This window comes from Carassius auratus, chromosome 29, assembly GCF_003368295.1.
Source record: "Carassius auratus strain Wakin chromosome 29, ASM336829v1, whole genome shotgun sequence".
Taxonomy (NCBI): domain Eukaryota; kingdom Metazoa; phylum Chordata; class Actinopteri; order Cypriniformes; family Cyprinidae; genus Carassius; species Carassius auratus.
In genome coordinates, this window is record NC_039271.1 from 18721169 (window position 1) to 18734947 (window position 13779).

At 38.1% G+C, this 13779-nt stretch overlaps 1 protein-coding gene across 2 annotated transcripts in view; it reads left to right on the forward strand.

Moving 5' to 3' along the window:
* The first annotated feature begins 4510 nt into the window (after positions 1-4510).
* The window catches only part of LOC113048274 (ELKS/Rab6-interacting/CAST family member 1-like), an 89414-nt gene continuing 80145 nt past the window's right edge, over positions 4511-13779 (forward strand). For both annotated transcript variants that reach the window (XR_003276433.1, XM_026209989.1), the window contains exon 1: positions 4511-4719. Coding sequence is in view for 1 of the 2 variants with exons in the window: in XM_026209989.1 (XP_026065774.1) it covers positions 4529-4719 (191 nt within the window). In the remaining variant the exon portion in view is untranslated. The remainder of the gene's footprint in view (positions 4720-13779) is intronic.

Consider the following 13779-nt stretch of genomic DNA (forward strand, 5'->3'; position numbering starts at 1 on the left):
ATAATATTGATTAGATTTTTTTATTTTTATTTGTTTATTTTATCAAATATATTTTTAGCAATACCGTGGTATCCTTTGCATCTTGAAATACCAATAACTGGAATATGACTAATTACTCTGTACCATGGTCAATATTAAATGATCAATGTGTTACCATCATATCTACTGTACTGTTTATTTTTACAAGCTGCATTCATTTTTTTTTATTGGATAAAATTGGACTGCTGCCATTTTACCATAATATTCGCATATTTTCTTGTACTTTTATATGGTTAAATTGACATTTTCAGCCATTTTCTGAACAGGCATTGTTGTTTTTTTTTGCTGATATTTCTTTTTGGTGCATTGCATTTTACCTATTTCTGTTTTCTTTCTCTCTTGTTCTGCTTTCTTGTAGCACAAAAAGGCAAGTATATAGTTCACTGCTTCAGTTTTTGCTTAATTCCACGTGCCTTTCCTCATCTGAAGAGGCATCTGTTCCAGCCCCTCTGACCTTGCTTCAGTCGTTCTTTTTTCCCTTTTTTCCTGTTCTTTTTATCACTCTTCTCCTTGATCACTGACAGATCCTCTTCCTTTCCCCAAGGCCTGTTCCTGACACCGGTTTTAAGCAATTCAGCCTTAAATTAAACCGAAAAGGAGAAAATCACTGTTATCAATTCCATAGACGGTGCGTCACAACTGATGTAAGCAATTACTCCAAGTCGTAAAAACACTTACAGAGTGCTGGAGCTGGACTGTGAAGATCAGTTAAAAGATGTGCATCTCAAACACTTTGATCTGTACTCCTCCTGCCTTTCTGATTCACATTCCCAGTGTGAGACAGGAAGTGGTGTTATCATCACCTAGTGAAGAGCTCAATGTTTCACACCCAAGGTGTCATAATTCACTGCAGCGTTTTTTTTTACGACTTGACTAACATCTGAGGTTATTTTGTTGTACTCTGAGAAAACAAGCTCTGCATTCCACCTTGCTCTTTCACACACACACACACACACGCACAGAGACCGCCATCCATTCCTCCATCAGAGAAGGCAACAGCATGAGCAAGTCTGCTGAAAGCAGTGTTTGCAGAAAATTTTAAGAAAATGGGACATGAAAGGAATTTCTGGTTCTTATTCCACTAAATTATTAGTTCTTTAATCTCATTAATAATTATTTAAAAAAAAAATCTTAATTATTCAAAACATTTACTGATTCAGAGGTTTTTAAGCTCTCATCCATGCTGCAAGGGGGGCTGAGTGAAATAGATTATACAAAATAATTGCATTTATTATTCATATTTATTTTTAATATTTATTTTGAAATCCCCTATGAGAATAAACTTGAATTGAATTAAAAATTAATTGTTGTATTATACTATTGGTTAGAATTTTTAAAATAACTTATCAACTTTAATATTTTACACACACACACACACACACACACACACACATATATATATATATATATTCATTCATAGCATTGTAGCATTAATGGAAAGAAGCCTTAGAACTGGATGTAATAAAAATATTTTGATATATATAATATATTATTATTATTATTATTACTATTATTTTACTTTTTTATTATTATTATTATAATTTTTTAAGTGTCCATTGGTTAATAAGAACCCATTTTTGATTCCACATGCTAGAGTTCTAGGAACTGCAATTTCCATGATTGCTAATCTAGGCTGTACATATTTTTGAGTTTGTTTGAGAGGTTTAACTTTCCATCTGTCTGCCGGGCCGTTAGTCAAACCTTTAAAATCTGTTAATTATCTTCTAATGAATGACTTAACTCAACGGCTTTGAGAATTTGGCTCCTGGCGGCGCTTGCTAAATACTTTTACAGTAAAACTGACCGAGCACACTGTAAATTCATTCGAATCCATTCGTTCCAGATGATGTTTGGTCGCTGAGGATGGAGTCAGTTCACATATCTCCCCTCCAGGCACGGTGACACCATATCAGCTCTCGCACATCCTGGACTGATTAGTTAACCGCTCTGCTGTCGCTGTGTATGTGAGTGTATGTGAATGTGTGGTTACACAACTCTGGAAGATTTCATTGAGATTTTTGTTTGCTGTTGAATAAAAAATGCATGAAAGTTCTCACGGTTCCATTCCATCCCCCTCTCCTCACCTCTCATTGGCTGCTTGGTTTTAACAGACAGCCCTATTGCCCCACCTTCACACCAGGGTTGTGAAACCGATGTTGCCAGCATTTAAATATTTCCCTCTGCTTATACTGTGGGGCCTGAGGCATGCAGTCTCGATTCTATCTCACTTTATCACCGAGAGGGAAAACAGGCATGCAGGTTTTTTCATTGCATCTGTGAAAAATATTACAGTCTTTAATGTCCACTCAGACACTCGCCAGTATCATTCTTCTAAGATGTGACCTGTCCTCTCCATTTGAGTCAAAGAAATGCTAGCCTGTCCTGTCTCTACGTGAATAATGATTTCCTCTTCCTTATTTTTTAATTTGACATGCATCACATCTTAACATAAGCGATTCCAGTGAGCCCTCACTTACCTGACCTTGTCAAGTGGAATTTACCAGTGGATTTCACGTGCCTAGGGGAGGTACACTCATCCTCAAGTTTTAGTCCTGTCCTGTCCGTTGCTGGATCAACCCTGAGTTTGGAACGCCTTGAGATGACAAAGGCGAGCATATGAGAGCGGGACAGGGAAGCAGATGGCAGTAAATTTGACTGAGCGGGTTTTTGGTAGCTTGTTCACTAGGCTTGGCTTGGGTGTAGTACATTAAGCAGATGACTTATGATGACAGCTGGTTTGAGCGCTCTCCCACATCCTGCAATACCTCCGACCACCAGAGAGCAGCACTGCTGGGAGCATGTGCTCACACACATACAGTTCTGTTATATTTGTTTTCCAAAAGATATTTTCTTATCACAGCCAAATCCCTGTTTTTGTGGTGTTTCTGTTTATTGCCTCCAGCTATTCTGCTGAAAACCATTTCTAGTGCTCACAGATCATAAGAAAACCTATAATTATGTCTTTGGACAGTGTTGCGTGTCAAAGCAACACACACACACACACACAAAACATCTTCATTTACTTAGTCTATTTTCATTCCAAACCTGCATGACTTGTATGTTATATCCCTACTTCTTCAAAGACATACAACTAGAATTAAAGCAATTATTCCAGAAAATCTTTGCTATTGCACACCTTGAAGTGTTCATGAAAGAAGTAGTGATGGCCAATTCGTGAATGAAATTGGAGTCAGTTCTTTTCAACCAATCATTTGATCCTGTTCACAAAACCGATTTGAATTATCTTTTTATGAATCAGACTGATCTATTTCTCAAGGTCAACACACTGACTTTAATGCACAATTTGCGAATGAGTCACACTTTTGGTTAATCTTCTTCACAAAACTGATGATCTCACAAAACTTCTGATGATCTTTTCAACGAATCGGTTAATCCTGTTCACAAGACTGGTCCAAATGATTCATTCATGAATCACACCGTTCTGGTTCAACTCACTGACTTCACTGCACAATTAGCAAATGAATCACTCTTTTGGTTGATCCTTTTAACAAAACTGATCTGAATGATTCATTTGTGAATCACACTTATCAGATTTTCAAGTTCAACTCTCCGACTAAGCTTTCCAGATTTCTGATTGATCTTTTCAACGAATCTGTGGATCCTGTTCACAAAACTGGTCCGAATGATTCGTTCAAGTTTAATCAGACTAAACTGGTTCTTGAGTTCTCGAGCAGACAAGCCATATCAACCACTTCATTTTGCATCTTTTGTGAAGCTTAAAAGGAATTTTAAGTGAACTATTTTTGGTTTTGAATCTATGTATAAGTGTCTAGTGTAGATGGAACAAAAGCTGATGAAACGCAGAGCAGGGACACATGGATAAACACCAAGAACAGATGAAGGAGACTGCACAGATCTTGCCCGAAGCCTCACAGTTTCCTGCGAGCACAGAGATTTCAGTGAGACTCTGGGTGAACCGCAAGCAGTCGAGGAGGCTATGAGAACCGCTTTGAGCCAAGTCGCTAAACCTTGCCTTCCATGAAATGCATAAACCTGCCACACCACTTTGATTTATCCTCCTCATTCACTCGCTCCTGTTACTCTGAGTTATAAACATTGTGTGGAAACGGAGGGAGAGGAAGAAAGAAAAATCACAGAAAGGAATGGAGAACATCCACCTTTTCAAAAACAAACCAGAGCTAAATAACTCTGGGGATGTGATGTATGACAAACCTCATCACGAAGTTATGTAGTTAATATAACTGCAGTAACACACTCTCACACTGGTCTTGTTTTCACCCATTCTATCTCTATCATATGAATCTCTTTAATATTTTTGCATTGGACACTCATTTCGTCTAATAAATCAAATTTTCTGTGCACAAATCCATTTGTGTCCCCTGTGAGCTTCACTCTTGGCCTGCTGTGTGTTCACTCAACATATTTGTTTGCATTCTGTCTTATCCGACATGTTTCGTTGGGATTATGGTTTTGTCCTAATGCTTGTTTGTTGTTCATCAGCACAAACATGGTTATTTGTGTGTGTTTGCATGCACAGATGGCGGAGCTGTTGGCCGCCATGGAAAAGGTGAAGCAAGAGTTGGAGTCCATGAAGGCCAAGCTGTCGTCCACCCAGCAGTCCCTGGCCGAGAAGGAGGCTCACCTGACCACACTGAGGGCAGAGCGCAGAAAGCACCTGGAGGAGGTTCTGGAAATGAAGTAAGACCTTTATGCCTGTCCTTCACCCCTTATGGTCTGATCTAGCGGTCACTGCCGTCTTAAAGAACTATTGATGCTCGTTTTAAAGGGATATAATATGATAAACAGGATTTTCTTGCTCTTTTGAAAGGAGTATGTAGACATATTCCATCATTACCAGCGCAGCCCTATTATAACTTGGCGTGGACATTATTACTCGTTTTGCTTGCAAGGGTTAGCCAATCATAACAGAGGCCATTCTCATATTTTAATCTTAAAAGTACAGTAGAAAAATTATCCAACAAAATGACTGTTAGAAGGATTCTGTGGTCTTGGTCAGGGGTTTTCACTTTTTGACGCTTTGGCCCCCCAACAAGGATTTTTTTTTTTGTTTATGTAATTTTTCTTTCTTTCTTTCTCACTTGGCTCCATTCTATAAAAAAAATATTTGTGAAACATTGTGCATTATTTAATAATATGCACAGTTCAGATTCTGCATACTATTGTATTATATATTTCATTTATATTTTAAATTAGATTTTTCATTGAATTAGTTTTCATTTTAATTTTTATGAAATTTTTGTCATTTTGATGTGTTCTTTTGTCATTTTTTACAATTAAAAGTAAAAATAAATAAAGTAGTTCATTTTAATTATTGTAGTTCATCAAGGTAGATAAATAAAAATAATGTTGCCTTGGCAGCTATGTAGCCAAAACAAAGTTGTTTTATATTTTATTTCAGTTAATGATTATTTTATTTCAAGTAATTTTTAAATGGGTTTTATAACAAATATAATTTATTTATTTATTTAATTATTATTATTATTATTATTATATATATATATATATATATATATATATATATATATTTTTTTTTTTTTTTTTACATATTTACTCTTTAATTTTTCTGTGGATCCTCTAAGGGAGTCTTCTGATGCCAGTTTGAAAACCCCTGGTCCATGCTCCATGCATACAGGCATGATTTCCTAATGCAGCAGGTAGGCCAGAGGCCTCTAGAGAACGTGTGCTTTTTGGAGGATGAATGGGTGTTTGAGTGCTTCTTTATTTCAGGCTTTTCCTCAATGTCCACTGAGCTTCTACAGACTCATCTCTCTAACAGATCACTTCAGCAGAATCCAATCAGAATCACTCTCTCTCTTTTCTCCCACAGCATTCACTGAACTCTCTCTTGTCATTTCTCACTCTCTCTTTCAGTCTTTTTCTTATCAGTGCCTCTACTGCTTTGGTGTTTTGAGCACTTGCTGACTCTAGATAAAGATAGAGGAATGTAGGAGGTTGAAGGTCTCTATACCAGTTGAATTAGGATTCAGTAAAGGATCTCTGCAGTCTGAGTTGCAGAAAGGAGGCCCTCTTGCTGTCAAATGAATGTAGCTCCACTGAGATGGGTTTGGTGCCCTGGAGAAAAGACCTTGTTTTCTGCCTTATAGAGTTTGCACAAGTTCCATTCTGGAATTTCTCCTAATGCTCTCTAAGAGGGTTGTGTTAACTCAGCTCTAACTGGGGTTAGGCCTCCAATTTATCAATTAAAATTTGGTAGCACTTTACAATAAATTGAATATAAATATTAAATAAAAAATAAAATGTTGTTTATTACTTCATGTTCTTTCTTTATATGTAAATGTTTCATTAAGTTGAAATGAAAGCATCAAGTTAAATATTTTTTCTACTGTATATTGACTTCACAAGACTATTGTTTAAGATTGAATATCAAATGGGCTCAAAATAATAGTCATGGCTGCGGAAAAATTTGTCAGAATTGGAGTTTTAAGGACTGTCTGTGTTTTCCAGATTGGTGATTTGATTTTTCAGCCATATTCTAAGAGACAATATGCTTGAGTTATGATGGATTCTAGCATTAAAAGAAGACAGAGTGGACGCTGAGAGATGATTGGAATCTTTATCTAGGTGTTATGTGTTTGAGTTAATGCTGCATGCTGATTCCCATAAAGATCATTTTGCCACTTAGTATGAAAGAGAAGGAGAGCAGGGTCCCATTGCATCCAAATTTGGCTGTTGAAAGCAGAAGGTCAGCTCAACTGAGACAGGGAGCTCTCTGTATCTCCACCAGCCTCTCATTAACCACACATTTTAAAAAAACAAATCTTGTATTTGAGTGAAAATAAGGCTCTGATAGGGATGGAAGGGAGAGGGTGGTCTTCGATCTGTTTTGGCGATGAACGTAATGCAGTTGGGGCCAGAGAAAGTATACTCGTGCTGTTGAAGAAGCCCTGCCGGCTGGCATCAGACAACAAACTGGACCTCTGGAACACAAAATAGCAGATGCAGAGGTCACAGACTTTTCATTTATTTATTTCCTCAGGCTGAACTTTCGCACGCAAAGTTTAAGGTCAGAAGAGTGAAGACATCGACCCTTTGGCTGGTTCTCCATCCTCAGCATCTACAAAAAGGCAGAATTAGCACTCTTCCTAAACTCTGTTTGCAAAGGGCATTCTAAAAATGTTCTGAAGTCTTAGTTGTATTTCATGCTAGTGTTTTCCCTAAGAATGAAAGCATATAGTCGCGAAAGGGCTGTCAGGCTCAAAAATGTATGACAAAACAAGTCTTATGATATACAGCATATGCCATTTGAATTGGCACAGTTTGAAATGGAAAAACGTGAAAATGTGAAATAGAGTTAATTTGAAAATGTGAAAGTGCAAATTATATTTGTGACTCTGGACCACAAAACCAGTCTTAAATTGCGATATTTGTAGCAAAAGCCAAAAATACATTGTATGGGTCAAAATTATAGATTTTTTAAGATCAATTTCCATTGAGATATTTAGTAATTTTCCTACCGTGAATATATCAAAACTTAATTTTTTATTTACTAATATGCATTGCTAAGAACTTCATTTGGACAACTTTAAAGGTGATTTTCTTGATGGTTAAAAAAAAATTTGCACCCTCAGATTCCAGATTTTCAAATAGTTGTGTCTCAGCCAAATATATTCCTATCCTAACAAACCATACATCAATGGAAAGTTTATTTATTCAGCTTTTTAGATGATGTATAAATCTCAATTTTGAGAAATTTACACTTAAGACTTGAACCTGGGTCCAGGGTCACGTTTGGTTAGACGCAGTGGTTCCCAATCCTGGTCCTGGAGAACTCCCAACACTGCATGTTTTTGGTGTCTCTCTTATCTGACACACACATTTGCAGTCTTGGAGTCTTCACTATTAAGCTGATGAGTTGAATCAGGTGTGTTTGAATTGGGAGACATCTGAAATGTGCAGTGTTGGGGGTTCTCCAGGACTAGGATTGGGAACCACTGGGTTAGAAAAATAGTACATAAGAAAAATCTGGTTATTGTTGGACTGACAAATCTGGAAAGATGCATTTTCATGCACCATATTTGAAAATATACAAATGAAAAATTAGGGAATTCATCTTTATTTGGATAAACTGTATGAAATGACCAGTAAGGGCTTTAATTGACAGTTTAGACAACAAATAGCTAATTACTTATGAATTAAAATTTACTGTCAACCACTAAGGTAAAATGAAGACCACGATGAGGTCATTATTCAGATAAAACTCACTGAATGTAACCAGCAGTGAGAAGAGACCATTATGAGGTCATCGCTCAGTTTAAATACAAATGGACTTTCAATGGGGTTCTTTGATAATGCATAGAGGTGGACTCAAGCAGTGCTGGCGCCAAGGTTTATGAACGTAACTGTACTATATGCAGTGTGGTACTTCCATTCAGGCTTGTTTTGTGGAATGAGCGGAGTATTTAGAGCGATGGGTTGAGAAGGTAATGAGATCTCCAGCACACCATCCCATCCTCATGTTTCCTCTTCATTTAGCACAGTTGAAATGCCCTTGGACCGCTGGATATGAGATATGGTGATATCCCAGCGTTCCTCCATTTGATGTGGTTTCCTCCAGGTTTTCTCAGCTCAGTAAAGGCAGACATCAGTCGTCTCCCTTTGAACAAATGTTTAACTTTCTTTCTGCTGTTGTTTGGGAGTGCTGGACATTTTGAAGAGGCCGCCTGAGAGGTGGATGATGATGGAGGGGTTGATCTTGATGAAGAGTCCGTCCTCAGAAGTTTGCTTGAAGGCGTTAAGCCACTTGTCCATTTTTTAGGACTTGAAAAGAGCTGTCACCACCTGAGTGGTTCTCAACTTAGGTGTTACTGTGAAACTCAGGCTTTTGCTTAGTTTTCCAAAGGTCTGGTCCACACGATTAGAACCCATCCACTTATGCAGGAAGAGACCATCTGATCAACATGTAAAGAGCCTGGCCAATTGGCTTCATTTGGAGTGTGATTTTAAGCTGAATTGGCCACAACACACAGTTTGTTGGATTTGAAAGAAGTTTACTTTGTCATTCTGTGTAAAATTATATCATTCTACAGTCGCGCGTGTAGTCGTTTTAGTAAAAAATTAGTTACATTTCTTTGAATTGTAATTTATTATAATTCTACAGTAGTTCTTCATAATTGAATTCAAGTTGCAGTTCTATATCTTGTTTGATTCCTCAATGCAAACGTAAAAATTTAACAGGAATTTAAAAGACAATTTCCTTCGAATTCTTGATGGTGAACAACACTGCTTTTCAGAGCAGGTTTATCTGAAATTATACCACAATAATAAACAGTGGTGAAAAATATTAATTTAAGTAAAGGTATTCTTGTTGTTATTTCATAGACATAAAAAAGTACAATGAAGTATAATATGCCATTAAAATATTTTTATTAAGCGTCTTTGGTGAAACTCTGAATATCTTTTAAAGATTTGATTCTACTAGCCTAGAAAACTTCCTTTGATTTATCCATTAATCCATTGATTAACTTCAAAATCGCTGGTTTGTTTCAGTTTATAACCCTTAATCACAGAAGCTGCAATCAGATTAGAGTTTGCCAGAGTAAGAAAGTGCTGTTTAGTTTTGTGTTCAGGTTTGTGTTCAGTCTGTGGACTCTTGCTAAACCTGCAGCAGTTGTCCGCTTGCCCTTGCTGTAGTAGATCAATATCACTTAAAAAAAAAAAATCCCAACAACTCCCCACTCATGTCACAGCTGGAGCTTTTCATCTCCAGTGGGAGTCCAATTATAAGGTTTGAGCATAAGCGCAGGTATGTGAGGAGTATGTTCAAAGGTGATTCAATTGACACGGGGTGATGTCAAGGTTATCGTCTGCCCACAAAGTTTCTATTCGAAGGGTGGGTAAGCGAAAATGAGAGATGGGGAAAAAATGTTGGCATCTCATAGTGCTTGATAGGTATGCAGTATAAAACACCCATTAGTGTCATCAAACGAAGATTTCGAGGAAGTTCTAAAGATAAAATTTTTCCCACTGCCCTGTTTTTATTGTTTTAAGATGTCAATCGCCAAGTCCAAATGTTCTTTGGCTTTGTAGATTTGTAATCTGTGAATGCTACCATCTTGTACCGAACGATGCTTTTGTTAACAAACAAATTGCCAAGTTCAGTGGGTGGTATGATTTAGCTGCCATAATGGGTGTAATAACAACGGACTTAACTCTCCCAGGCAAGCCGATCTTGGCAGCCTTGATGTAACGTTCTTAGGGGCGCTGGGGCGGATTTGTCTACGGTGTCTGGGTGGCAAGAGAGAGAGAATCTGACATGATCTCTTCTAAGAAGGCTGGAGCAGTCAGGGGCCATAAAGCCCTGGCCTGGAGATCTTAGCAAGCATGTGAACACGGATTATTACAGCATGGAGCCAATGAGGCTGGACATGTGTGAGAGGCCAAGCGGGCCCTGCAGCGATTAGATTTTAAACAGTGTATAATGGCCTCGGCCCTCCCTGTCTCGACCCTGTCGCTCATGTACCCTAGAGCCATAATCCAGCAAAATGTCAGGAAAGCACAAAGATGCATGTAACGTCTCTGTAAATGTCAAGGGTGCTTAAAGATAACATAACCCTAACAGATCACATCAAACATTGCTCGCTGCTCTGGGGTCTTCTGCTGGATCCATTATAATTACATCCCTTTAAGAGTGGCTTAATCTTTCGTTGTTAAACCGGCAGTGATAGGGCAGTTCTCTTGTCCTACAGAAATGGAAATTGCAACCTCAACAGCACTGGAGACTTAATCATAAGCTAGACTTGCCTTAGTAGTAACCACAGCTAACCTTAAAAAGCTGAGAGAATAAAATATATATATATATATATATATATATATATATATATATGTGTGTGTGTGTGTGTGTGTGTGTGTGTGTGTGTGTTTGTGTGTGTGTTTTCCTCACAGTTACAATAAATAGGGACTTTGGGAGGTTTCAAAGTTTCAAAAAGACACAAAAGCACCATAAGCGTTGTCCTTTTTGCCAAATTTGTGCAACTTTTCATTTAATGTGTTTCTATAAGACAGTCTAATGACAGACTTTGAAAGCACCATCACTGTCAGAAATAAATTGCAAAACTGTACCTTTATGGCAAATGTGTCCATTCCCTCTCCTATAGGAACACCTTCCAGCAAAGTTTAGCTCCAGCCCCAATTAAACAAACCTGAACCAACTAATCAAGGTCTTCAGGATCAGGACAGCTTTGTAGCTTATCTACCTCTAAAAAGTAAATATAAAAAACTTTGTAATAATAATATGTACCCTTGAGGTACTACTATGAATCTTTTAGGGGTAAGTAAGGTTCAGAGATGTCTCTTTATTGTTATTAGAGTACCATAGTCACAAACTGTTGTACCCCAAAGGTCCTTTTTTTGCCATTTTATTCTGAGAGTGTATAGAAATTAATGTTATTAAAGTTTACTTTTGTGATGTTCATTTTTATTCATCTCTGAATGATGACATACACCATTGTTGTCGCATCTCTTAATTAATCATAGTTGTGAATATTTGGAAATGCAAATGAAATTTTCAAATAAAATTTTAGAGAATTTGTAGAATTTTCGTTAAATGGCCTTTTAAATTCCTCACACAAAGCTCTTTTATGGATTCGAAGGACTTGGTAAATAGTAATATAGATTTTACAGACTATTTATATTAAACCTTTATGGTGCTTTTTTGGATCTTGTCTCCATTTTTTGTTGTTGTTGTTCTTGTTTTGAAAAGAACACCTGGGACATTCACCTAACACCCTGTCATATCAGTTTGGAAAGACATGAGCACGAGGCAGAAAGATTCATGCAAGTACGTTCCAAGGAAGATTCAGGGTGGGATTGAGGTTGATTCATAAAGTAGAAAAACTGCACTTGTACTCTGCACTGTTGTAGACTGCTGCTCAGGAGACTCTTGTGCCTCAAGTCAGCATTTGGTTTGGCAGGAATAAATCAAGTTGTTCTCTACGGGGAACTCCTGCTGTCTGACTGAGAACCAAGGCTGCACTTAAATCACCAACATCTTCATGCTAACAGCCTTGGCTGATTCTCCACCACCACTGAGATTCTTAGGATTATCTCAGCATTACGCCACATCTTAGGACAGTTTTGGAAGTGTGAATTTACACCTCTGTCACTCCAGCTGTGGTGTTTATTCATTTCAGTTATTCAGAAAAACATGCAGACTTCTTTTACGCATAGGTGTTCTCGTAGAATCATCTGTAATGGATGAGCTATAGTTTATGTGAACTTGTATATCAGAGCATTCAAGGACTTTAACTCATCTAAGTGTTTGGCTTTTCCATCCTAACCCTGTCGAGATTCTAGCAGTGCCCCATAAATCATGCTCTGATTTGAAAGGGTGAACTGGAAAACTCTTAACGACAACTCTGAAGGGAAAAAAACAGAGGTCAAATGGAGAAAGTGATGTTACAACATTACAACATGGCTGAAAAAATGTATTTCTCCAATGCAAACTTTCGAATACTCCTCTGCTTCTGCTCCACTCTGACGGCTTGAGAATGTTCAAGGTTGCGACTCACGGGTGCATATATCCATACATCTTATCAGTGCTGAGGTGACATGAGGAGCTCATGCTGGCAGCTCCCGTCCGCAAAGAAATCATTGACCGGCTCAGCCGTACTCTCAATGGGCACTGTCTGAGCTGTCTGTCTGTGTCTCTATCTATTCTTTCTGTAATTCAGTTGTTATTATGTTAGTTCAGACTGTAATCCTCTTAGTTTTTCTGTCATTCTATTTGATATGGTAACATTTTCAAAATGTCTTAAGTGTAGAAAAAAAATGGGCTTTTATATAGTACTGGGGAAATTTTAGCCAGTGAGTTTTTTCGCCCTTTTTATATCAGTTTTTTTTCAGTCAGTGAAATTGCCACATCCAAATTTAAAAAAAAGCTTTCATTTCCTTTTTTACTGTGGTAAGATACCATCCCAGCAGCCTGAAGTGATGAGTCAAATCTATTTTTAACCTGGAGCATGCTCTGTTATAATTTTGGCCATGTGCTGAGCTTTTCCTGCTGCTTGTTAGGAAAACGGCACTCACACTTGAGGCTCACAGCTCCAGCACCTTGACAGAGTTTTATTTTTGTGTTTTTTTTTTTTTTATGTTGTTAGTGGATAGTCAAACTTGTTATAGGTGGCGTGTCATCAAGGCAGGCTGTGTCGATGTCCAAGATCTCATTCACTCTCTTTATTTATAGATGAAAAATACTCGACCACTGATATACACACACTGTACTTACTGTGAGCTGTTTTTCTGGATTGCGCCTCCTGTCCGCACACACCTGCTCCTGAGGCAGTTTGCTTTGGCACGGTGGTCCGCAGGCTGCTGCCCGGGGGGGGGATGTTGCTCAAGGTGACAGGTTGGGACAGCATAATTAAACAGTCGGAAACGGGAGCGAAGAAGTGCCAGGATGAGTTAGGGAATGAAGGGAGGGGTGTTGTGGAGCAATACGGCCTCGTGTTGATGGCAGGTGTTTGATAAGATGAAAGAGGGATGAAACTGAGGAGAGCTGCCAACTTCTGGTCAGAGAGGGAAACGGAGTGAGTGCTGCCACTCAGGCCAAACACAACACGGCCAAAAGACCTCCGTGCACACCCTGTGAATTTATGTCTGAACCATGTGTTTCTCTCACACGTTTGCTATCGTAGTAACTCTCATTTTCATTCGGGTCTGTGGTCAGAGCCGTTTCTTTGCATTAATGTGTAAGCTGCTGAGGCTATTTCTTTATCCACT